The 27778-nt window shown below is 41.6% G+C and overlaps 1 protein-coding gene across 2 annotated transcripts in view; it reads right to left on the reverse strand.

Moving 5' to 3' along the window:
• dennd1b (DENN/MADD domain containing 1B) overlaps positions 1-27778 on the reverse strand; it is a 108375-nt gene that overhangs the window by 70404 nt on the left and 10193 nt on the right. For both annotated transcript variants that reach the window (XM_075485702.1, XM_075485700.1), the window contains exon 3: positions 13160-13203. In XM_075485702.1, coding sequence (XP_075341817.1) covers positions 13160-13203 — 44 coding nt within the window. The remainder of the gene's footprint in view (positions 1-13159; positions 13204-27778) is intronic.

Here is a 27778-nt window from a genome sequence, read left to right on the forward strand (position 1 = left end):
GTGCTTGTGTGAACCGCAACTGCAGAAAAAGACCGGATCAAATTATCCGAACATTCTCCTGAACATCTCCAGTGTCCATGTGTGAACACGGCTATTGGCTCACCCGCTGATGTTCCAGAGAATTTATTAAGAGGAATATCGCAAGAGGGCTGGAGCACATGTTCCGGACATTTGCATTCTCACTACCACTCCAGAACATCCCTAGAACATTTCAGAGCTCCAGTGAGTATGTGAGAGCTGCTTAACTTCAGCCACAATATTATAACCATTGACGGGCACAGTGTGTGTAACTCCACTGAAATTGTAATTGATAATACTTGGCCAGTCAAGGGGGGGCTGAAAGGAGGCATGTCGCCACCTACTGTAGCTGAGTCGGACATACTTTGATCAATCAATTGATTCCCCTCTTTTCTTAGATAAGAAAATGTATAGAAGCACAAATAAAAGCCCTTGTGGAGCTATAACTATAACATATAACTATAACACATACAACTATAACTATATAAACGCTTGTTTCTGCAAAACAACTCTTTAAAATTCACAAGCCACTAATTGAACTGGATCTCTGGACCTCATGTCACACCTCTTTTCACATATTATCTCAAAATATACATGTCAGACAACATGTCGAAATGGAAGCCTGCTTTGTTGGTATGTTTAGAGACATTTAGTTCAAAGTTAGAGAGATATCAGCTCTTGCCTTAATGTTTAATAACTGCATTAAAAACTAGTTTGCACAATGCTTTCCTCATGTGTCATGCACACAGTGGTTTGAAGTAGACAGGGACTGTGGTTATCCAGCCAGCTTTCATCACCATAATGACACAGTCAGCAGGGCTACTAACACATCAGCCCCAGAAACCACAGTGTCTAAACTTACCCTTCCTTCACCTCTTCCTCCAGCACACTTTTGTGCCCTCTTCATCACCTCCTCCCTTCCTTTCCCACTCTCTCGTTCCTTCCATCCCCCAATCTTCATCCTCCTTCACCTCCCTCCTAAACCCCCTGTTGTCATCCTAGATCCCCCTTTCCTGCATACCCCACCTTTTCCTCACCCTTACCAACACCCCTCGTCCCCTCTCTCGCCCCCCCTTTCCCAATTAGTCTGTCTGTGTGCAGCTACCCAGCCGATCTCTGCCCATCCTGCCGGTGCTGGTTCGCTCACCCAGCCCCTCTGGCGAACATGACAAAGAGAGATCTTCAGTATTCAAACAGACACACTGCTTTCAAATGCCGAATGGCAGGGTCGACCTGGGTGCAGCTTTAAGCAAAATATTCAAATTCTCAGCCTTTCTTTTTTAAGAATTTGCATGGATATGCATTCATTTGCAATGTGTAAAGGCACAAGGACAGCTGAGCCTTGGTTTCAGAGAGAGAGGAAAAAATAAATAATGCAGAATATAAATGTATGATGGTATGAAACCTTGATTGGGTAGACGCGATGCATTAAAAGTAAGCTTAAAATTGATTTTTTTTATTATTATTTTTATATTACAAACGAGTGACTCTAGATGTGAAGCAGTTAATGAACTGATAACAATCATCACTACTTTAAGAGGAAAAGGAAATTAGTGTGTAATCTAATTTACCTTCATGCACAAACTTCCTGCCTCACCAATGATCTTCAAAGGCACCAAATACAGAGAGCATACTCAGACAGGAAGTCAGAGAGAGATAGACGGAGAAACAGTGAAAATCATATTTCCACAGGAGGAGAAGGAGAAAATTAAACATTTAAAATGTTAACACTGTGTCATCACAATAAAAATAACAATAATGATAAAGTTTCTGTTTTGGTCCTCTGGCTTAAAACAAGAGGGTAAAATCTAATTCTTTTTGTGGCCTCTCATACTACCACCTTCAGCATTCTGATACACTGTTAAATCAGACTCTTATGCATACAAGTACAGTATGGTGAGTCAGTGTTTTTCATGCATCGAAGAACTCACACAGGGAACTCTATACTTCACCTTCCTGATCGATATAATGTTTTTTTAAAGGCAAAGCAAATAAAAACGGGTGTCGTGGTCACCAAAAAGTTCTGTGTGCTGAGTAATACATTTTAAAAGCCCATTAAATGGCATTCAAATATCATGTTGATTATGCAAATCTAATTGTGGGTATGGTAGAAATGACGAAGCAGCACGTTCATTTATGTGATATCTTGTGGGGAAGTTTTATAAAATCTTGAGTAATTAGGACTGGCCGCAAATGAAATACATATAGATTGTGGGGACCAGCATCTCATGTTTCATGTTTGGACATATCTCCACCCTGAGATGGACACTCTAAATAATACTGAAACAATTGTACATATTTTACATTAAATGAGACAATCCCCACGGATATTGTATTATGAATAATGATTCCGTACATTTCTCAGGTTGGTAAACAAATTTAAGTGAAAGAAAAGAAAAGGTGAACAAACCATAAACGTCCAATCTGATGTATACAAAAAAAGATAAATCTTAAGATGCAGACTAAGAGAGAACGGGGAAAGGACGAGATAAAAATGAGCAACAGGAACAAAAATCAGTGACAGAAGCAGAGGAGATGCCAGAGAGGCCAGATTTAGAGACAGAGTAAAAAAAGACCTGGAGAACGGGGAGGAAAGGAGCAGAAGAACAATGGGCAGAGGCAGAGGCTCCTCTGACCGCTGCAGATCGCAGACCCTGCAGAGATTCCTTTCATTAGGCTTTAATAGTATGCTGCCGGCTTGCCATTCTGACCTGCGCTCTGTGCCGGTAATAAGAACGGCCTTCAGAGCCGGACCAAAGCAACACAGCTGCTTGAGCGGGGGAAGGTGGGATGGGGGTGGACGGGCACATGAGCCGGTGAGGTGCACTTTCAAATTGACACAGGGGCGTTAGATTTTCACATTCTTGCTCACTCTGCTTCCGCTGATTGGAGAGGGAGAGTGGGGAAATGGGGAGTTTTGTCTTTCTGGAGTATTTTTAATTCCCTCTCCAAGTTTCTGATCCCAATGACCCCTCTGTTGCAGAGCGTCTCTGCTGAATGGCTTACTGTGATTAACGGCAGCCCAGTGTTATCAGGGCCTTCATTCAGGAGGTGTTGAAGGTGGCAGATTGATCCTAAGGCATTTTCAAGCACTTGCCAACACCTGACATGTACAATGTATGTGTTCTTGTATTAATACTGTATGTGTATGTGCTGTTTTTAATCTGTGCTTCAGGACCCTTCAGGACATCGTAGAGCCTAAACCAAGGACAATACAAAGACCTTCGTTTGGGCCTCCCGTAAACCACTGAGCAGCACATTTCCACAGGCCTCAACACCTTATATTCACCTTTTGACTGCAAACATCACTGGGAAATTGCCAGCCAAGAAGTCTTTGGATTCAAAAACAGTTCTGTCCTTGATAGAGTTAAACAACAGGAGCTATGTGTTTCTGTAATTCTACACAAGTAAGCTGTATTCATCCCCTGAACCTCCCACTATCTAGCTTCAGACTGTTCCCCATTGAACAGCTGTAAATGAGTCACCTCCAATATAAATAACGTCGCAATGAGATAGTTTACAGGCCATCAACTGTATTGAGCCAATTTATTTTCTACCCATTCCACAATGGATATATTCATGTTATAGGGTGAGAGGGCACATCGCTTGGAGACTAAGTATGGACCATCAACAATAACAGTGCACATTATTCCAGTGCTAATGCCCTGTCCTGCTGATGTCCTTTCTACATATCACAGATGGACTCAGACAGGGTAGAGCGGCACTATTATGCCTCTACTGAGATCTTCCACTGAATACATTACCATGTGATAGGGGGAGATGTCTCTAACTCACACACACACACACACCCTTGCAGTGTTGGACCAAGAGAGCTGCATATGCCCCAAACGTACAAGAACTGGTTTCATTAATGAAGTGCCAGGAGGAGACGGATATAGAGACAGCACATGTGTGTGTGTGTGTGTGCACGTGTGCATGCGTACGTGTGTGCATGTTCCAACCAGCCGGGGGGGGGGGATTTCCTTCTTTAAGCTTTCAATTCCCACTGGGCTTAGCTCGACTGTATGAACCCTGATGTGGGCCTGCCTCTAACACATGGCGTCACACACTCACGGAGACACACACACACACACACACACACACACACACACACACACACACACACAAAATGCATGTATACACTGAAGCTCAGCAGGAGAGCAGTAGAGCAACACTGGCTGCTAAACATTTGGCTGTGGACGTCTCATTGACAGATGTACATGGAATCTAGCAGAGAGGGTCAGGTCATCGCTGCGCCCTCCATCTCTTTACCTCCTCTCTCCGTCATCCTATTTGTTTGCCATTTCTTCGGTCTCCGACTGTGACTGGTGGCTGCTGGTTGTGCCATATATGGGGTAATTAAGGGAAAATGCATGTTAACTGAGCCACAGTATTCTCTGTGAAATTGCTCTGGTTGCAAAAGCAGAATGTGGTTAGGAAAGTCAGGCATCATACACCATAAATATGACTTCCCTGGTTGAAACAAACTTTTGTAGCATTATAAAGCACTTTTTCATTGCTTGCCACAGCAGCCATTCTATTGGGAGCTTGGTAGGATATTCCAAAATAGAATTTTGTTCAGCAGCATTTCATAGTAAGTCCAGTTTGGCCATACGAAACTGCACCGAGAGAACCGGCAAATTGATGTAGAACGCAAGAAACAAATTAAGGTACCGTCACACACTTAACCATCTCCCTGTTCCCTATTCTTAAATCTCTGTTCCTTACTGTGGCTATGTGTCCAAAAGAGTAACGCAAGCACGTGATTTGATCATAGATCAAATCACAGGCGCTACAAGTGTTTTAAATCATTAAAAGAACGCAGAACATTTAATATACCGCAACACCTGTTGACCTGTGCAGTTTTTAATTCTCACGCTCCGTAACACAGCCAGAGTGAAAGAATTTAATTTGTGAAGCTTTTCCCAACAGATTCTCTTATAAATTATCTCTTAATTTCACACAGATCAAATGAGTCCTTGACCACATGAATCATACCTGAACCAACTGTTCATCGACTGCTTAGGAAACTGGGGAAAAAAACAACAAAAAAAAGTTCTTTCTCTCCTGCCAAACACTTTCTTTTCACCAGATACAAGCTGATGTTGGAGAGATGTGAGCAACGGGGCGTAAAAACACTTCCCCTGCTCTCCTCTTCCCTCTCTACCAGCCTTCTTCTCCCAGGAAGCCAGCCCAGAGGTCAGTGCAATCAGGACCCATGAGCAACAAAGGGCACTAGTTAGGCATCCAGCTCAGTGCCAGAGCCAAAGGCCAGCTTAGTGGGCCGAGACTGTCCATTAGGCAAGACCCTGGAACACCCGAGGGATCTGAGGTGAACAGGGTTAGAAAGAAGAATAAAAACAGTATCAACCCAGACATATTCTCAAAGACATACACAGATCATACGAGGCCTTGTTTGACACTGCTGTCAGGATGCAGTGAAGGGGAAAGACGAGACCCTGCGACACACTGAGACATCATACACGTACACAAATACACACACATTTAAACCGCAACACAAATGAAAACATAAAAGGGTAAGAAATTCAATGTTTTTTTCTTAAATCGTGTAGTTTTTATAGCTTCATATAACTGTCTGCAGGAGCACACAGAGAGCTAGCAAAATAACCCACATCACCATGATCTCTCATCGTTTTGGAGGATTAATAGGGAGTTTGTTTTTTTTTACCTGTGCAAAGCGTCTACTTTTTGTCAAGTACTCTATCAGCTGTCTTCATTCCACACAAGCTCACCATGTGACACATTACTGCAAAGCACCTATTTAATTGCTTATTAGTGATGTTTAATAAATGAGCTTTTCTGAGAAACAGTAGGAACAATTACATTACAGGGGTGAAAGAGTAAGTGCGTTTGTTTTAGTCCAAGAGGGAGCTTTTTCATTTTCCATTTGGAGATCATGAAAAACAGCGCTGCCTTCAAAAATTTTACACAACCAACACTGCTATCTACCAAATCTGCTTTTCACTCTCCTCAATCTTTACTTACTTTCTCTCTAATTTTGTCTTTCTATTTCCAATTTCAAGACATTTTTACCTCTTTTTACCCTTTCAAGTCTCAACATCCCCTCTGTTACCTCTTTTCTTATTAGCCCTGCTGCTTTTCATCACTCTTTCCTTTGGGTGGTTTGGACGGTTATCGTCTGAGGCCCACATATCATTGTCTTTAGGTTAGCATCTCAAGCCCCCTGCTAACCAACCCCTGCACACCCACATAGAGTCCTGAACCAACACATCTCACCCTCCATCTTATTCTCTCCTCAGGGTCAACACTCAACTCCCTTGGGGATGAAACCACCAATCATGTTCACCAGCTCCTCTCCTTTACCTCATTCCCTCAGTCCACTGCTACCTCACCAACCCAATCGACCTTTCATCCCCTGCCTCCCCCATCCAGAGCCAGTCCACAGAGCTGTGGCCACCAATCACAACTTGTCAGCAAGCCAGTCCTGATGGAGCACGGTGTCAGAGTGGCACTCAGAGCTTCTGAGGATGAAGCCTCGAGAGACTGTCAGTCTCTCCTCTTTTCTCTTTGTCTGTCTCTCAATCTTTCTTTCTGTCTGGTTGATGACACATTGAGCTTTTGAGATGGATGTACAGGACTATGTGAAGAGAAAATAAGTTTAGCCTTAAATCGCAGAATCTCAAAACACTTGTAGTAGTTGAAACCAAAATGAGCACGGCACTAAGAACACCTGAATAATAGATTTATAAAATCAGTGGAATAATTGTAGCATTCACAAGATTGTTGCCGTTGTTTGTTTTCTTAAATTAGTTGCTTGATCAGGAAGGCCGACAGAATGACAAATGAGAATGAATTAGATGGATTTGTAATCCTTACAAACTTAAACTTAATTCGTTACCACAATAATCCTTTGGCTGACTGGCTAGTGTTTGAATCGAATTGAATTAAATATCTTACTAATGCCCCATGACCCGACCGATGGATTAAGCAGGTATAGAAAATGGACGGATCTTGCTAATGCCCAAAAGGAATTTATACTGTTGCAGCATAATTTATTGTTATAGATATGTTGCTGTTGTAGTTGGTGAACAAAGTGGATGAAGATAATAACAAAATATAAATCAGTTTACAAACTGTTAGAGTTAAAGTTAAAGTTAAAGTGCAGAAAGAGGTGTGGTTAAAGGCACAATGTGCGATTTTCATGTCACGAGGTGGCGATATAGAGTAAAATCAACCTCCGTTCAACCGCCAGTAGAAGAAATCGCTGGTCTGGTGCTGGCCCCGCCCCCGCCGGCCCACCCCACTCACTCCTCCTCAGAGCAGGTGCTAGTGGCTTCAGAGAGGCTAACGAGATGGCAGATGCTAGCGGAAAATCCGAAAGAAGTTTGTCTAAAAGAATATCAGACAAAACAAAGGGGGCAAGCCCGCGTTAATATAGGGAATGCTTTCATCAGATGGAGGCAACTAATGGAGACCATGGAAATGCGCTTTGACCAGCGATTTCTTCCACTGCCTGGGGTTGAACGGAGGTTGATTTTGCTCTATATCGCCACCTCCTGGCCAGAAAAACTGCTGGTCCGGCGCTATCAGTTTAGCCTGCTAATTCTGCAGTAAAACTCAGCTATGCTGCGTATAAACTTTGGTTAGGACATGCCAGTAGGATTATTTCTGCACACTCTTATGGTATGTATAGGTGTTTTTTGTATGCAATACACTTCAAAATGACATAAAAATCGCACATTGTGCCTTTAATGGATTGGGGTTTTGTTTTTCAAACCAGGCCAGCAGAGAACTCACATCAGCAGTTAAACATCCAGGGTGCAGAGACATTCCTTCTCATTGATTACACCACCTGTTGTTACAAAAAAACAAGCACCGCTATCTCCTGTACCGGTACTTCTCTGTCTGCAGTCTCTGTCTGTCCATCTTGGTCTGACAGCCGCGTAAAGAGGTGTTGGAGTCATTCCTGCAGCCACGTGTCAGTGAAACAAATATCATTGCCTTCCCCATATTCCTCCTGCATCCTCTTCAGATCTCCAAGCTCAACCATTTGATCTGCCTGTGTACTCACATTGCCCATGATGATCCTAGGTAGGCAGGGTTTAAACTTCCTCCTCCTTTCACTCCGTCTTGTTCCTCTCATTCGCAACATCTCCTCTACAATTCATCTGGATTTGAAATCTCATTTCAGGCATTACTTGGGCTATTAAATGCTCAATCAGCTGCTACCCCATGCAAACAACTTTACCATTGGCACAGTTAGCAAAAATGTGTCAGAATTACCAGCAGAAATCATTCCAGTATCACCGTATCAAAACCAATGCAGAAACGTTTCTAAATCTGTGTTTTCAGAGGAAAAAAAGCTCATTAGAAAAAACCTCAAGAAGATACAAAGAAAGTCCGAATATACCTTGAGCCACTGAAATAGGCTTGTACAAATGCGGCACCTTTCTAAAAGTCCTCTGGTTGTTGCTTGTTAGGGTTATGATTAGAGGCTTTGATGGTTAGACAGAATGTTCCATCCATCTAAATCTGCCACCAGTGGGTGTTTATTTTGGTGCTTGCACTGGATTCTGTGAGACAGTGAAACTGAGCTGAATAAGACTTTATGAATCAGCAAATGGAAATTATACTGTTGCACTAAAAAAAAAACAGTGAATGAAAGATAAATCACAATCAGTTGACAAACTGTTGGGAGGATGAAATGTGATCATGCAATATATTTTCCAAAATCTAAGATTTCTAAGTTTATTGTTTTGAATTGGTTTCTAATAACTTCCCAAAGACACGTTAATGGTAAAAGAAGCATAGATAGCAGTTATTCCTTCGAAGATGATTAGTCTAAAGTCCAGTGTAGCAGCATGATAATGTGGCTTAAATAAGGAATACGAGTCTGTTTTGATCAACTGGAGCAATTTCTGTGCTATAGCAACTTCCCTCTTCAGCACTTACATGTTCAAAATGCCACGAGCGCATAAAACTGTATGACAGGAAGTCACAAAAAATAGCTCATAAACAAAACTGGGGAGTCTTGGAATGCATTACATATGACAAATTGATTTTACATAGCGGTATCTGTCCATATCAAAGCAATAAATATCTCCTTAGGATCGAATCTCACATACACTGCAACCTTGGCATAAATGAAAAACAGCATGTCATACAGTCAACTCCAAGCAGCATGCAGCAGGAAGATCAAAGGGTCCTTATTACAGTAAAATGTGTGGAATAGCCATGGAGAGTTAACATCAGCTTAAGTTTACCGTTAATGGAGGGCCTTGCAGTAAAATCTATTCATAATTCAATATTTCCTTTATTCCTCTCTTGATATTACCAGACATACAGGAAAGATTTTTTTTAATTTTTTTTCCATTTGCAGATTTTCCACAGGAGAAGCTTGTGATGGGAAATGTAAAAATAAGGTTTTGTGGAAACTAAAAGGTTGAAAGGCAAAAAGGAATATTGCAAAAAATAAACATGGACAGAAAGAGAGGGATGAAGGGAAAATTATGAAATGATTAACAGTCACACCAAAATTGTGATGAAATGCCAAGAAAGCCTACAAGGTGTTATATCAGTGTTCATGACTTTCCCAAACAGGGTTGTGGATGGAAAGCTAACTCTTAAGAGTAAGGAGGGGTTGTTCGACAAAGACTGCGAACAAGAGAAGGATAACTGTTACATGAAGACAGTGAGAAGCTCTACAAAAGTATATCGAAAAGATATACTTTTCACCCTCATCATATTGATCCTCAGCAGGTATGCGACACTTTAACACTTCAGGTATGCATCCAAAATATACGGTTTAGCTCCAATACAAAAACCCAATAACCGTGGCATTAAATGCTGCACGTTCTCCCAACAATGATCAATGCATGGACCACATACACGGTTCAAACTGATTTTTGCCTGGAAGATGTGAAAAAATAAATAAATAAGATTTTTCCGACAATAGCTCTCCAGATAAGTCGATTGTTAGAGGCATCCTGACTTTTCTACGCATGTTACAGTCAGTTCTCTCATCTCTTTTTCTCAAACGATGTGATAGCTTAGGTAGTTTTTGTTCACGGAGATGATAGCTTTGTATAAAACTCAAGGATTTAACTACATGATTTCATTTTAGCCCTTGTTCTTTAACCAACTGATAAAAACTGAACTGAAAAACTAAATACAAAATGATTTAGTTGTAACCCAGGAGGTACAGTAGTTTGCAATAGGTTGTGTTTGTGTGAGCTGCTTACAATTCTCAAAAACTGTGGAGTTGCTGAGTATTTATCATGTTATCCTCTGTTCTTTACAGAGGAAGCGGGCCATACACCATGCTGTGGTTAGCAAGATTTAACTAGCAGAACCACTTCTGTGTGTATGTGTGTGGCGTCTGCTTTGTTTTTTGAACAACACTGGGATGAGATCTGAGAGGAAACGGACAGATTTCCATCTGTCTGCTTCATTTGAAAAAAAAAAAAAAAAAACCTTCTTACAATTCAAATATATGCTTTAGCCACCTCTCTCTTCCCCTCCCCTGTTCGTTCCATGTCTCCATCTCTATCTAAGTGGCATCTGTGAATGACCAGGGCATCAAGAGTCTCTGGGGCTGATGGAGGTACAGAGAAAGCAGGAGGAAAAAGAAGAGGAGAGAGGAAGAGAAAGAGAAACAGGGAGCAAGCGCCTCTCACTTCATATTTCCCTAGCACCACCCCGGCGTGCCAGCCAGCCTGCAGTCTGTTCTCCTTTGAGCTTTCTATTCTACCACTGAACAGAAAAAAAAAAAATCAATTCATATTTCCATAATCCACACTCCTGTCTGTCTGCATGTCTTTGCCTCACCCCCTCCCTCCATCCCTCCTTCTTTCTGTCTCCTTCTCTCTCCCCTCTCCCCTAGGGAGGACTAACCCCTCCACCCCGATCCTACGGCCTACAAATGTCATTACGCTGAGCAACAATAACGGCCTAAACAAAAGGAGGCCTTGCTCTGAGCTCTGAGCTCTGAGCCCCTCTACAGAGACTGTTGGCTGCTGCTGCCATATGCTGGCCAGCTCAGGCCACCGAAGACAGAGACTGTGGCTACAGTGGACTACAGCCCTCAGCCCCACAAAGGAGGAAAGGAGTCTTAATCCTGGTAATGAGGCCCGTGAATACAGCCTTTATGTATATGGGGAAAGGGCCAATCCCTCTGTACACAGCACGCTAACTAGCCATCTTAAGGGCCATCTTATCCACACAAACGATCTGGTCGACAACAGAATGAAAGGAAAGTAAGGTTGTGGGGGCTATGTTTAGGAGACATGTTGAAGAGGACGGATGAGGCCCATGTAAACACACACACTATTTTACACCATCTCTCTGATGTTTGTTTTTTTTAGCCATGTTTTCTTCACTTCCACTTCCTGTCCCTCTCTCTGTAAGTCTGTTATTTCTCTCATTCCCTTTACCTCTTACTTTGGTAGCGTGCTCTGGTTCTTGTGGGGCAGGCAGACATAGCCTGAAGCATCTTTCTACAAGCCTGTTTATTCCTCAAAGTGGATCAGAGAAGCAGGAGAGCTGTTTAAACTCAGTAGCTCGCCTGTTGTGTTGAATTCTATCAAGCCTTGTACTCACACATAATTGTTTACTCTGTTCTCCTAAACCTGTCAATTTATTCCTTTATTTCAGTTGAAGGACTGCCGCATTAATATTTCCAGTAATTTACCACAGGACCTGTTGTGCGCTGTGGTCACCTTTGGCACTGAAGCAATAAACAGCACGCCTTGGTTTTCTTCTTCTTCTGCTGTATTTAGACCAACTAAATTGTGTTGCATTTCTCTCTCGCACACAGACACAAGAAGAAGACACAGAGCAGGACTGGTCACATGCTGGCATAATAAAAGGAGAGTGACTCAGCCTCACACACAGGTAAGTGTAGACACATCAGTACTCGTAGCGGAAAAGGATGCAAGCAAATTTTGATCAAGTTAGATCTAAACTGTTGTGCTTTGGGGGTGAAGGCAGGGAGGGAAAAACAAAGACACCCTGCTGAGGTAGTGCATTTTTCTTGGGGGAAAGGGCAGGCCTTTTAAACAGAATCGTATCAAATCGAGCGAGCACATTGTCCCCTTGAGACAGCTGACAGAATATGTGACTGGCATAAAGGATAATTCAGGTTTCAGGTCTTATTTTGAGTTTGAGCTATCATTTTTTATCAGTGATATCTTCATGTTCACCAAGTTAACTGCAGTAAAAAGTGGGTCAGTTTAGGTTGTTACCAACCTGCAGTATTGGCTCACTGCACCCTTGGAGAAAACATGAGCAAAGCATAAATACAGCCCAAACTTGCCAACTGTTCAACCACCTGGTTACACCTTTAACTGTACTAAAAGTAGCTATAGTAAAAACTAAATATGGCATCTTCAAATAAAATCAGTCAGTGATTCATTTAGTTATTTTGACATCTTGTGTTTCATTCCCCATCAGATTTCATTGCAGAAATGTTTCTCAAGCTTTTATTATTTGTTTGGTGAGTGCAACAAAATTAGAAGAAATAGATATGATAAAAATAAAAATAAATGTCATAATATACTGAAATATTCTTTGAAAGGTGTCCTTCTAAATATAGGATTCCCTTGTAGAGACCCTACGATATATACATGTATAACCCTGCATTACTTACCTCCAACTGATTTAGAAAGAACACTCTGTGCCAACACATTGTGCCAAAGAGTACAAAACTGCTTCCAGATTTAAACTAAATATGGTATAACCCATAAATGTGATGCAAAAGGAAAAGGGTATAGTGAGACAATGAGAGAGAGAGCAAAGACAGAAATAAAGAAAAAGAAAGGGGAAAACTGAGGCGCGCATTCCTGTCACGGTTGCATGATAATTACTGATTCGTCGGTTATTGAAGACCTGCTCACTGCTTTTCATTACCAACAGCAGACGTACAGTGAGACAGAGAAAGGCAGAGAGGAGGAGGAGGAGGAGAGGAAGCACTGAGGAAGCACCTAAGGAGAACGGTGGTTGTGATAGGTGCTGGGGGAGGTTACCACAGGAAGGCAGGGTGAGTGAGGGTGTGAGGAAAGGAAGAGAGATGGGAGATGTGGTGGTGGTAGAGGTTGTCTGCAACCGTGAACGAGTGAGAGATTTGGAAAGGGTGGAAAGAAAAAGCAGAGTGTGTTCCAACCTGGTCTGTGTGGTCCTGGGGGAAGCTCCACAGCACGGTTGGATCTAGAAGTAATTGACAGACAGCATTAATCAGCGGGTGAGAAACACACCGTCTTCGCTAGCTGCCTCAGAACACATACATATTAATGAGAGGGGTGGGGGCAAGGGTGGCTGCTGCGAATCTGTGCACACGCACACACACTTATATAATCACACACACAAAGCAGCGCACGGTGAAAGACAAGAGGCTGTCTAGGCTGTATGTGCTGTAAATATGCAAATCTATATTCTCAGTGTAGATATGATAGCTTATATTATACACCAAATCATGCACATTTAAGAAAGTTACAGTTACACATACTCCAGATTATTTGCCTAATTATTCATACCTTGATACAAGCCTTGTGGTTTAGCTGAAGAGATGCAAATCTTAAACCAAAAGGCTGATTACTATAACAGGGTTTTGTGTTATTTTTTTTCCAGTAAACAATAAAATAAACATTAATGCTGGTAAGATTAGCTAAGATGATCAATGGATATGCAGATCAGGGAATCTAATTACTTTACAATATCGTTTGTCAGTGATCCAGGGTAAAAATATTATCTTTAATAAGTTGTTTTGGACATTTGGACAGTATCTTCTGCCGCCCCACCAGACTCTTTTCCTCAGGCTGGAGGAGCACTAAATATATCCACCACACATTAACCCAAAAATCCTTTTTAATTTTTATTTTTAAACATACTTTTTTGTGAGTAGTGAGAGAAACCAGACACAAACTGATTAATTATATGAATAAAAATTCTAAATGAAAGATCAAAGACATCAACAGTCAGAACAACCATTACTCACAATGCAAGACCACCAATAATGCTCATTCTCATTTAAATATTTTCATCCAAACACAACCAGAATTTATAAGTTATGCATATTTTACATATTAGACGAGGACTATCTACAACTAATGCATACATACATAATTTCCTCAACAATATTTGTTTGATCTGATAGCATTGAAGATGGATCAGAAAAGATAAGGCTGGTAGATTGAGACATAAATAACTGCACAAGATAACCTTTTAATTTGGCTTAATACGCAGGCTTAGGGTAAGCCTTGGTGTTACATTTGCATACTTCTGCAAAATGACGACATCTCTGTTAAAGCCAGCTCCCGAGCTTGTTAAGAGCGGACTTTCTCACAGTGTGCCACGTGTTTGAAAGCAGGCAGTCACCCAGCCATAGTATGGACACAGGGGTCCTGGTAAACATGGCTTCCACAGCTCCAAGTTCATCCTGTGACCCTGGCAGGAACAGCAAGTGTTTGAAGAGACCAGCTCTCACATGCCAAGTTCACTGTCATCGACGCACAAAAGGTCCACAGGCTTACGAACACACACCCCGACCTCTAGCTTAACAAAATTATTTGAGTAAAGGTGAACCTGAAAGTTTTTTGATTTGCACAGTTGCAACTGTAACCATGTAAATGATGAGGCTGGTCGAGTGCCCTAACAGAAAGAAATATGGTTCTGTTCTGAGCACATGGCCAAAATCATGCTGCACATGATCATGAAACTAGAGGTGATGACCGCCAATTCAGGGAAATGCAGAGGCACACAATGTCAAGAGTATCTTGATGGCTAAAAAACAAAACAGGGTGACTGTGAGAAGGAAGAATACAATGGACACGCAATCCTGTTGGATAATTTCATGGGCCTCTTTCTGAAAGGAGCAGCGCAGATAAAAGACAGCAGAGCTCATGGCCCTGCACTCCAACTCTGACCACCCCCACTTTTTCTTAGCCTATGATCTGTCACAGTTAGGGCTATTTTATGCTTATTTACTGGGTGAGAGGATGGGAACTGCTGCTGGAGAACGATACATGACAGAGGATGAGGGATGGGAGGTATGGGAGAGAGAAGAAAGAGAGATAAGAGGATGCAGGTTTCTTCTGTCCAGCGCCTACTTTGTGCAATGACAGGTGTGTATGGGTATCAAAACAACTCGAAAGACCACCTTTTATGCACATTCCACACATCCACACTATACGCCAGCTGGTTCACAATTGAATCAATGGGCACTGTGCCAGCAGTGCAGTCAAAAGGAGTGTGACTGAATTCAAGATCAAGTTCCAACATTTACAGGTCATACTCAGTACTTACTAGAGTTTTTGTAAAAGTAAATAAACAAAATAATAATGATGGTTCTACTAACATAACTCATTAATACCAAAAGTATGGATCTAAATGAATGAATACATAAATAAGTGGTCTGACGCTCCTCTTTGTCATGCACATGTATGGGGGCTCAGAGAGATCATGACACTTAACCACATGGACTTCAAGTCAGCACTTCATCTCCAAAACATTTAATGCATGTTGACTAGACACGTTCAATTTATCATGGAGTTACACAGCTGGAGACTGGTGGAGAGCTAGACATGTGCACGAATAAAGAGAACATGCGAGGCAGAAAATAATGAGCCTAAACAACACACTTTTCCCCTGCCGCTGAGGAGAACTTCTGAGCGCAAACCAACACCTTTCTTTATCAATTAAATTTCATCTTTCAACTCCATCCTGTGTGCATTGTCTTTTCTTTCCTATGTGCCTTTATTCTCTCACTTCTATTTTACGGAGAATCATTTCTCCTCCAACTTCCCTCTATTTCCACCATCTTCTCCTCCACATTTTCCTCCCACCGGCCCACCATATCTGCCTAATTTCCGGTCCTTCTTATTTCTCCATGCTCAGCCCATTTTTCCTATCTACAGCTCTCCCCTGCAGTTTTCTGTCCTCCTCGCTTCTGCACCACACTCTAGATTTTTCTCACTTTTTTACGTTCATATCCCCTCCCCACTGGTCGAGCTGGGCGTGTGGTGGATGCAAGATTGAGGGAGCCTGAAGGGGGTTAAGGCTGAAAGTTGAAGGTTACGGAGGTGAAGAGGACCCCTGCTGCTCAGCCAGGGGACACAAATGTCACCATGACAGATCCTGCATTGGTTATTCCACCCTCCCCTCCCTCAAAAACCCACACACATTGCACATCGCACACACAACAAGAGGTCCATGAAATATTCAATTCAGAATTTTGCAATACAAAAATGAAAGTTAAAGTCTGCAAACAAAGCTTGCAATAATGTTAATTTTAATAGCATTTTAATAGCACGCTCTCATCAAGTTCCCCATAAATATGGACAGAATGCCTGTAACCTCTGGGGATTTGTACTTCCAGGGATGTTCAGTTTTACAAAACGCAGGCTGTGAATTTAAGACAAGCCTTGTATAAATATTCTTACTTGCTCAAAAACTCCTAAAACATCCCAACTTGGGACGGGAACTGCAGACACGAACAAGAGCAGTGGCATAACTACAAATGTGCTGTACAGTTAATGGAAATGGAACACCTATGCAAATATAATTCTACATTACATTAGCAAGACGTGCAGTTCTTTGTTTAAGGACACATCAGTATTATGTCTTCCACTTCTCTGAGGTATATCAACCACTTCCTTTGTTTTCATATTCTTGATCACATTGTCTGATAACAAATATGAGCTCATCTCGAATTTGGTGGCAACAACACATCTGAAAAAGTCGGGACAGGGGCAACTAAAGGCTGGAAAAGTAAATGGTACTAAAAAAGAAACAGCTGGGGGAACATGTTGTGGCTAGTTAGGTTAATTGGGCAGAGGTCAGTAACATGACTGGAAATAAAAAGAGCACCTTAGGCAGAGTCTTTCAAACGTAAGGAAGAGTAGAGCTTCAGCTATCTGCAAAAGAATCTGTCTGCAAACTGTGGTGCAATTTCAGAACAATGTTCTTCAATAGACAATTGCAAAGAATTTGATTATTTCATACAGACAAATCTACATTTTAAATATTCTTATAAATTCATGGACTAAAGAGGAGAGGGACCATTGTTTTTCTTTAATAAACATTCCAGCATCACTGATGGCATCGGCATCAAAATGCCACTTTCACATCTGGAAAGGCACCATCAATGCTGAGAGGTATAAAGAATTTAGAGCAACATGTGCTCCAAATCCTTTTTCAGGGAAAACTCTCCATGTTTCAGCAAGACAAGAAGCCACATTCTGAATGTATTACAACAGCATGGCTTCACAGTCGTACAGCTGCCACACTGGTCTGCCCGCAGTACACACCTTTTCGTGAAATTAAAACATTTGGCAAATCATGAGACACAAAGTAAAGTTAAACAGCTAGAGTCCTACCTCAGACAGGAATGGAACCACATTCCAACAACTGATCTCCTCAGATCCCCGAAATGTACGGACCGTGGGTGCCACAGTTGTAAATATGACCCTGTCCTAGCTTTTTTGAGTTATATAGCTGCCATCGTTTTCAAGATAAGGTCATATTTTTCATGAAGCAGCTAAATGTTTCACTTCCAACATTAGATGATATCTAACTTTAACTAAGAACAAAATATTGTTTTTATGAGATTTTCAAATCATGTTTCTTTTATTTTTTACCCATCGTCCCAACATTTTCGGAATCGTGGTTGTGCATCGATTTCTCTTTCCCCTGCCTACATCTAAGCTAAAGATGCAAAAGACTGAATGTGTGATTATTTCATTCACAACAATTGGCAAAATCTATAAAGAGCTGTTGGAAGCAGTATAAAAACAGTCCATCACCAGTGTGAGCTACACTGACAGGATGAAAACAACCTATAGCATATTTCACCCTGGCGGGGCGTAAACAGTTCCAATGAGTGAGAATTGAATTGAAATCACCTATTGAGACTTAGATTCCTCTATTCACACCCAAGAAAATGGAGGTGGGCAAATGTGACAAGCTCAAGCCGTGACCGCTGGTCTCTGTTTGCAGTGTGCATGTGTGCGACTGTGTACTGCATGAGTAGATATGTGTTTACAGATAGATAGCAAGCTCAGGAGTGAATATTTACAGTACAGTAGCTTGTCCATTGATCCCTGAGGGCTTCAAGCATGGCTGACCTCCCACAGTCACAATGGGGGCAACATGCAGTCAGCCCCTGAGCTGTGACACAGATACTGGTGAGAGGGAGCGGTGATGGTTGATATGTTCAAAAAAAAAAAGAAAAGAAAGAAAATCAATGTTCTGGCTATTTCTGAGACACCTGTCTTTGAAAGTCAGGAATAGGAGGGTTAATGGGTAAAGCATAATGAATACTGAAAGCAGAGCAAAAGAATGAGGTGTGGGAAGACATGGATGAATTGCCTTAGAGTGGGAGGTAGACCTCAGACTCTGTCACTGACAACTCTTCTCTTGTATCAGCCTGGATCATCAAACGGGATGGGATTAAACAGAATAAACCAACCACACACATATATATGTATGTGCACTAAAAAAAAAAAAAAAAAAAAAAAAAGATGAGAGAAGAAATAAGCCTACTGCTTTACCTGCCATTTCTTTAATTCTCTGCATAAATAAATCAGTGTCTATTGGCACATCCAAGTAGGCTAAAAATGAAAAATGCTGGCATGTTCATCTTGGCACATTTCTATGCTTCTTGGGATTTTCAAGTAGGCTAAAAAGAAGCTGTTGGCAGAGGATGTCATTCCTAATGCTGCTGGCTGGAGGAAAAAGTTGGCAAATTACTCTCGTGTGTCAGAAACCTCAAACTGCCCAAGCACAGCGAGTTATTCAACCTGTAGTCATTTTGTCACTCAACTAAAAAATGAAACTCAGCTGAATAGTTTTGAATGACATCGTGTTGAACAAAAATAGCCTCTTCAAACCACTGGAAAAAGCATATGATGAACATGAAAAATAGCCACAGAGCATAGGCGTTTCTGTGTGCAGTATTTCTATAGGTTCACCTTAGCAGCTCAATAACACCGGCCTGAGTGCATGGTTCTGGGATTCAAACTGAAACTTCAGCGAAACACAAAAAGACCTAACCCTAAATCCAGTGTGAATACACATTTAGATGAAAGCTTCTGGTTTATAATTCTCTGTACTATGTGAATCAAACACTTAGAGCCCTCATGGCCATCCAGCGTTCTAAAGGCATAAAAAAAATGCACTTTTTCTACCATTTCCACCAACGACTGAATGTCTGTTGTGGGTGAATAGGGGGCCTGTTTGTTAAGGGAGGCCAAATCCCATATGGTGAACAGCAGCTCCTCTGGTGAGAAGAGAGGCTGTGAAAGCCACCGGCAGCCCCTCTCCTCCATCCGTGTTCCAGAGATGAAGGGATGTAGCGCCTGCCTCTCCTTGTTCCTCTTTTCTCCATCTCCCTTTGCCTCCTCGCCTCCCTCTTTCTTGGCCAGGGGTTAAACTGCTGCACTCTAACCTCCTTGGCAATGATTTCATTCACTCAGTTTTTCTTGCTCACTCTCATCTCAGAGAAAGATTTATTTCACAGTATGTAGTGGATTAGGCCCCCTCGTATGCCCCTGGACAAAGGCATTGTTTTAGCACTAGCCTGCTTGCTATAACTGGAGGAAGCTACCGCTACTAAGCGTCCACAATATGGCCATTGTGGACATAGGGCTAGAAGGACTCTGCCTCGGAGGCCGTCTAGACTTTGAGGCTGGGCCGACTGGAGAAACGGGAGGAGAAAATCCCATCAGGCAGTGGAGTGAAAGTTAACTAAGGTAACCTGCTGTGAACCTGATGAAGATGTCAAGCCAACATATGGCAAAAAATGTCTATTGTCAGAACAAGGAGCTTTCTTCCCTCTGAGGGAGGGTATGCTGGAGGAGGAGGTAAAGAGGAGCAGCTAAAGAAAACTAAGGGGGGTTTCACAACCTAAAGGAAGGAATAACTGCAGTGGTCATCGTTTTACTTCTGGATCAGTAGTCTTATTCTGGCCGGGAGGAGGCCCAACCCCTCCACTCACAATTAAAGGAGTAAGCAGATTAACTGGCATCTTTCAAAGGCCAGCAGGAAGAAAAACACACTCGCAGACGTTTAAAACATCTTTTTCCTTTTGCTCATCGCGTCTCACACAGCACACTGCAAATGGCATTACATTTCATGCTGATTTACTGAGGTTTAGAGAAAAAAGAAACTTTCTTAAACTGCGATATGGTCCTTAAGTTTACTAATCTTGATTGGTCACACCATTTTGTTACAAATGGGGACTGTGAACTGTGGAAAATAAGCTTGAGGTACTCACAAAACTACCTGGATTCAATTAGAGGCAGATATATATTTGATTAAATTCATTGTTGTGGCTAGATCTTAACTATGGCAGAACAGTTCCATACAACACTGAAAAGCTTGTCCTATAAGCACAATCGAATGCATCACAAATGTGATCTAGATTATGTCTATAAATAGGTCCAGATTTCCAAAGGAGTGGTAAAATTTGTTTCCAATGCTTGAAATTTTGAATAAACAAAGAGAAAAACAACCTCTAAGGTAGAGCCTGCATTACCAGCCAAAAAACCCAACTGGCAGGCTTCACATGTGAGAGAAGCTGGCCTGAGGGATTTCTAAGCCATTTCTACAGCTACATCTGAAGAAGATAAACAACAGTCTCAGCTGGAAGGAGAAGAAAGAGAGAGCTGCATGGAGATGATGTGACCCTATTAATGCCACATTAGTTGTTTCGTCTTCCCAGCTATGTGAGAAAAATGCTTCAGTGGGACGAGCTGAGAGAGGGAGGGGGAAAAGAGGTGGAGAGACAGCGAGAGATAGAAAGGGAGAAGTGAAAGCGATACTGTCTCCAGGCTAGTTGGGATGCAACCCAATTTCACAGCTTCACGAATGAGTGGCACAGCATATGGATGCAACCTTTGTGACAGCCTCTGTGTATCACCACATATCAGCATTGATATTCCCAGTCAGATTCCATACTGGTCCAACATTATGTCAAACACCAGCTCCGCATGACTGCATCTTCAACACAACACGCTCAGCATGTTTGTTGTTGAGGAGGAGGAGGAGGAAGCCTCCCTGGCACTGAAAAATAACTAAAGCAATATCTTATCTGGCTTTACTATGTTTTGCTGATAGCTCCGTTAAGATAGTAATCTGCCCCAAAACCTAAGATATAACCTGAAAAACCACAAAATGGTGTAGATTTTCATTTCCAAATAAATGCAATATGGGAGCAGACTGCAACAAGTAAAGTGTGATGAGTCCATCTCTGGATGCAGGATGCCTGGCTGAAACATATCTTCATGTAAACACATATTTCTCTCCATATGGTTAAACCATCTGCCTTATCAAAATATTCTATGCAAGCGCAGTCAAGTTATAACTCTGTTAATGAGATAATATGCAGAAATGTTTAGTATACATATATATATATATATATATATATATATATATATACACATACATACACACACACACACCCTGTTACAAGAAGGTAAATTACTTTAACAAGGTAGGATTACTCATATAAATCGTGATAACACTCTTCAGTAAAGTGTATTTACAATTGCATTAATTCACAATTCACAGAGTAAAAGAGGATTTTGTGCCAAGAAGGATTTTTCTTCAGTGTGGTGTCATGTGAAAAACGTGGCACTGAAGTGTGACAAAATTTAGTTTCTGGGCAACCTCGTGAAAGCTGGTGATCTGGTCATTGTCAGACAGTTGCAGATGCTTTCGAGAGTTTCTTCTCTCTGAGGTGGAGGAAACAACATCAGATAAAACATTGTGTGTAGCACAGCAGCTCCTTGAGGTGTGGATGGGGATCGATCCCGGTTAATGTCATATGGCACAGCACCCAGAGGCAGCCGTGTGGTGCCGATGACAGTGTAAAGCCTTGCCTTTGGCGGCTACATGCTCGGTGCTGCTGAGCTGTGATTTGAAGTTCACATGCAAAGGCTTGACAGACAGACAGCTCTCAGTCAGCCAGTCAGTGAGTCAGTCAGCCAATCTTTCCACTGGGATAGCAATATATCTGTATCAGTTAAAGTGTACAATAGTGCCTAATCTCAAACATATTCACAAGGGTCTCAATTCTCTGCAGGACTGATGGATGAAATACTGACAGAAAAATACAGAGCAAACTCAGTTATGTACACGCACACACACACACACACACACACACACACACACACTACTCCTAACTGTAACTGGTTTCAGGAGAAAACGAAAAAGTGAATTTCATATTTTGGAGAACTACCCCTTGTAGCGGGGAATACCTGTGCTGGTTGACAGAGCAGAAAATTCAACCACTCCCCCTCTTCCCCCATTATCACGATCATGATTTTTTTTTAAATTCGGTGGCATCTTTATTCCTAAATCAAGTCAGGTTTGTGATACACAAACTTAGTAAAACTCACTGAGCAATTATAAAACTTATTTTCTCAAAGTGAACACAGGGAACAACTGTCTACACATCTTTGACCATGCTGATGAACCCACACTTTACCAATTTTACTCCTTTGAGTAAATACTGGAAACAATATTGATGCTGTCACTTGATAAAATAGGAAATTTGCAGTGTTGCACTGACAAAACCACAGTTAGCAGTCATGGGTTTGTTCTTTAACAAATGTAAGTTAGCATTTGTAAATTCATGCTTACTTATGAATAAGAATAACTCAATCACTCATCAATCCATTTTCAATACCCACTTAATCCAGCCGCCATTGGGAGACACTGAACAGGTCGCCGGTCCATCGCAGGGCCACACAGAGACAAACGAGAAAAAAACGACAATGCAGCTCACATTCATTCTTAGCGTAAATTTAGAGTCACCAATTAACCTAACATGCATGTTTTTGGAAAGTGGGCGAAAGCCGGAAAACCCGGAGAGAACCCACGCATGCACAGGGAGAACATGCAAGCTTCACACAGGAGGGCCCCAGATGGAATTCGGACCAGGAACCCTCTTCCTGTGAGGCGACGGTGCCGACCTCCACACCGCCCTGCAACACTAACTCAACCGTGACGACATTCACGACAAGGCTACTTTCCAACAGAGATTACACTTACTGTAAGCATAAAACATGAGGGACAGCTAGCTTATTCCCGGGGACAGTGGCTGGCACTGATTACAGTGTTAGCACAGATTATATTGTCACGAGAAATTAGCATTTCGGAGACAGTATCTTCATGGTCAGACATACACATGTTATGGAGAGGATCAGTGTTTATTCAAGAGAAAATCTGCATGCATATGTATCTTTAGACGGATTTAATTATGGTCTCGTGTTATGGTCATATGACACAAAGTGGGCACTGCAGAGAGGTTGCTGCCCTTGGTATCTGTTGGGATCCAGTCAGTCTGTCCTTTTTCTGGCTTTTAGCACCAGGATATGATGCCATTAGAGTGCAGAACGATTTTCATCAATCTTTTTTGGTGTTTGTTACACTTAAATGCCTTGTCATCTCTGTTTAGAAGTGTGGGATTTAATTTATAGTTAGGCCAGGACAATGCTCTCAATTTAAATCCAAAAAGTTCTGCAAACTCAAACCTGAATGTTTCATAAAAGGAAGGTGAGTTTAGTCTTTCTCAGATGGAAAAAACAAAACAAAAAAACAAGGGAAATAAAATTTATTTTCAGGCTTTCAAAAATATTGTGGCCAGTATAGCTGACCCTCTCTTTTCATTCACTGCCATAAACCTTCAATGAAGCCAAAGAGAAGGAAAACCTTGTCAACACAGTATCATAAAGGCCAGAATATGGACACACTCCAAATTTAGGGGGCAGGTAGTTTAACCGAGCAGAAGCGGCAGCCAACTTGGCAGAGAGAATGCAGGTTAACACAACAGCTGAAATGGGCGTGAGTGAGAGAAGAAGAAGAAGACACTGTCACACACTGACTGTTGTCATGTGTGGGGAAATACATCAGAAAGTTTTGTTGTTAAATCCACACTTTTGATAATGTCTACCTGTAAAGATCTAAAAAATTTCAAAGACATTCTTGGTAATTTGCCTACAGAATTCACGAAAACATGTTCCCACGCGACACCGTTAAGCAAGAACTTTGTCACTGACGCAAGTTTAAGGCCACAAAGCCTTGATTTGTAAAGAATACATTTTTGTTTCTGCTAAACCTGAATGTCAGGGTGCTGCAGACAGAGTATTCTTCTGCAGAGTAAGTATAGGAGCATATACTGGTACCAGTCCTCTCCCTACATGGAGCTTCAGCGCAGTATCTTGTGTCCATCAGAGATCTGGGCATGGGCCCATTCTTTTATTCCATCAAGAGATTCTTTTTTTTATTATTATTATTATTATTAACCTGTCCATAAAAATCCATTAAAACTTTCACTTAACAACGCTTTCAAAACATGTCTAATTCAAAATCTTAAATAATTCAGTGCAAAACAAGTCATATTGACGATAGTAATGTAAAATGGTGGAGGAATATATCCAAAAATTGGATTTTTAACAGTTTTTAACGGCACTGTCAGCGGGTATTACACAGATCCTCCACAGGTTTGCAAATTACATTTTTAAACTCGTGAAGCGCTGGTGTGATGTTGGCTGCAATAACTTCATTTTCTCCCAGGTTTGGAACTCTGTAGCTTGTCGGCCTCCGCTGTGTCAGATCAATGGACCCACCACTTCATTTTCATTTGTTAAAGCTACAGAACTGAAAGCTAGAATGGCAACTTTTACAGTTCTGTAACATGGTTGTGGTGCTGGAGGATTATGGGGTCCTGGCAGATTTGCATCTAATTCTGTCCAGTCTGTTGAAGTTAATTTGCTCCCGTTTTTTTTTTTTTTTTTTTTTTTTTTATATCTCTGTGCACTTTGAGACGTTGTCGGCTATTTGCAACACAATATCAGACAGTCACAACTCGAAAGTTCCTTTCAAGAGTGTTGCATCTTTTGGTATTACTATTTGCAACACCTTAACACATGAAATACTTCAGACCAGACTGTCTCACACAACACAAATAAAGGCACGTGCCAGGAAATGATTCAAACCAGTAAGCATAATAGACTGTATGGTTTGGAGATAGAGAACATGCGCAGAGAAAATATTACGGCCATAATACCCAGTTGCCTCGTGAGTACACAAGTAGTGTACACGGAGGAAACACATGTTAGAAACTTAGACTCTATACTCATCTCTTATTGGATGTTTAAACTCTAATATGATGCTGAAAAAGAATGAACACATTTATGTCCCGACCAAGTCATTTCAACCACACAGATGAAGCGCAGGCTCTGAGCACCAGTTGGATAAAACACGTCAATCTGTTACAAATGACCGTGAACAAAGGTTTAGCCCGGGCCCTGATTCCAGTCAAAATTGAGTCACATCACTTCCATCATATCTTATCGAGATTTAAAGATAATTCAGGAATCCTCAACTTTTTAGGAAACATATTCAACAATGTTGTATTGGGTGAAAAAGCTCCAAAGGTTGACGGAGCACTGGAAAGTGAGGGGGGCATACATGTGTGTATCTACATGAAAACAAAGACCTTGCAAGTGAATTACATGATTTGCAACAATAAATGGTCTCAGACATTCACAGAGGCATCAAGATTGACCTATATTTTCCGTCTTAAAAAAAAAATAGGCCACAAACCAAATTAAGGGCCAGTAGGGCTACTACGCGCATGCAAGCGCCATCATCTTTGCAGTAATTGTGTGTTGGTAGCAACCTAGGAGCAGCCTTGAGTGGAGAGACATCGCCTAAGGGCATGGCTGTTGACGTGTAAATAGCATGGGTGGAAGCTGAAATGACAGCACAGACAGTAGCCTTGTACTCTGCTTGACTTCTGCTTGACTTGGATTTTGGCCCTGGCCACAAAATTAGGGTCTAAAGGACAGCAAAGTCTAGATGTCAGTATACCAGTCCTCATATCATGTCAATAAGTAGGTTTATTTCCTTAATTGCCAGGGAAAACACATTTCTGTCTTTAACATCATTCATCTTTTAGAGTATTTGACATGAGTTTATCTGGCAGCGGCCCAAATTAGGCTACAATGCAACTTAAAACTCTGTCTTTTGTAGAAACTCCTGCTTTTTTTCTGCCTTTATGCATCATCTACAAGCTGGATTTATAGAACCTTTAAACATTCACATCACTGGTAAATAAAACGATTCGAATAAGGTGCATTTATGTCAGCCAAAGGACGGACAATGGACAACAGACATTTATGGCCTCAAATGTATATCTGAACATTCACAGATAGAGGCTCCTGTTTAACAGTCTGAAGTTTCTAGTATTGACACTTCCGCCTGCCAATAACAAGAAAATGGCCCAAGTTGATGCGGTCATGAAAGCTAATTCAAAAGGAATTTTAAATCCTGTCATCCCAACATGTGCTCTGCATGAGTCACAAAAGTCAGCATATTTTGGAGCACAGTGTTTTTATAAAATCCAATTTGCCAGACTGGGACAGATTAACATCACCAAAGCTACATTAAAGCAGGGGCTGTGTTAATCCTGCTCATTTGCGAGCTAAACTAGGCCACACCGGTATTACATGCATAAGAACCAACCAATTGTTGTTTTCTGACTCAGAATAACGGATTTTTGATGGTTGTGGGAGTGCAACTGTCAGTGTTTGGTCGTACGTGCATGTTTGTGCCATCTGCTGTGCTAAACATACATACTCATAACCATCCCTTGTCACACTCTGACAGGAATCATTTGAATAAAGATTTAACATCGATATTACACTTTTTTCTAAGCCACAATCAGCTGGACATTATTGCCCCCTGTGTTTTATTTTCATCTTTAAAAACACATAAAAATGCTTTTTAGAGCTGAGGGAATTTAGATCTACAACTGAAGAGTGTTCAGATGGTAATGTGTTCCTCTGTAATCACACAAAGATGTGCAGCACATGCAGGCAGACGCGCACAAACAAAAAATGAGCCACCAACAAAATTGCTGGGAGGCTGTGAAGTGGGAATAACATGATGAAATTCCTCTGCGTTCATCAAAATCATCTCATTTTAAATTATTGATCGGGTCCCTGCTTTTCCCCATATTTTTGCCATGAAGAGGGGAAGTCTAAAAATAGTCTGCCAGAGTCAGTGCCTAGAAGTCTTTCCATGTTCTCCCAATCTGGCAGCTTTAGTGAATTCAGATGAGCCTCCTGTAGCTCTCTCAGCTTCTGTGTCTCTATCTCATGCATAGCCTCACACATCCGTGCTGCTGTGCATACTCATGCACAGCCACACCGGCACAACACACCTCATACACTTCAACATGTACCTGCTATCACAGACTCTAACAAAAAACAGTTTGCCCCGGGAGTTTCAGTGCTGTGTCAGTGAGTGGGAAAGCTCATCCAGCAACCTCCTCTGTATCACCTCTCAGTTTACATACCACCATCAGCATATTCTTTGCCTCCGTTGCCCTCTGCCCCACCCTGTTCTCATTTTGCCACACTTCTTCTCTCTTTGGCCAAAGACGCTTTCTATTTTGCAGACACAACTGAGAAACCCAACTGCAGCTATGGCAAATATGCTTGTGCTTACTGTAAATGGACAAAGAGTCAAAGGCCACATGACACCAACTGAAAAGACACGGTTTCCTCTTTCTACTCTCCTTGTAAGGCCTGCCGCTTCCTGTCATAACGAGTGATCTGATCACTGAGGCACTGAGACACTGTACATGTCTGACACAATGTTGGAATGAGGATGAGTAAAAAAAAAAAAAACATGATAACACCCGCTAACATCTGGCTTTTTAGTCCAATAGAGAAGCGTTTAAGTCCCCCAACAAATAATCGCAGAAATAACGAGT

The sequence above is a fragment of the Odontesthes bonariensis genome, chromosome 15 (genome assembly GCF_027942865.1).
Source record: "Odontesthes bonariensis isolate fOdoBon6 chromosome 15, fOdoBon6.hap1, whole genome shotgun sequence".
In the NCBI taxonomy this organism is placed as follows: Eukaryota; Metazoa; Chordata; class Actinopteri; order Atheriniformes; family Atherinopsidae; genus Odontesthes; species Odontesthes bonariensis.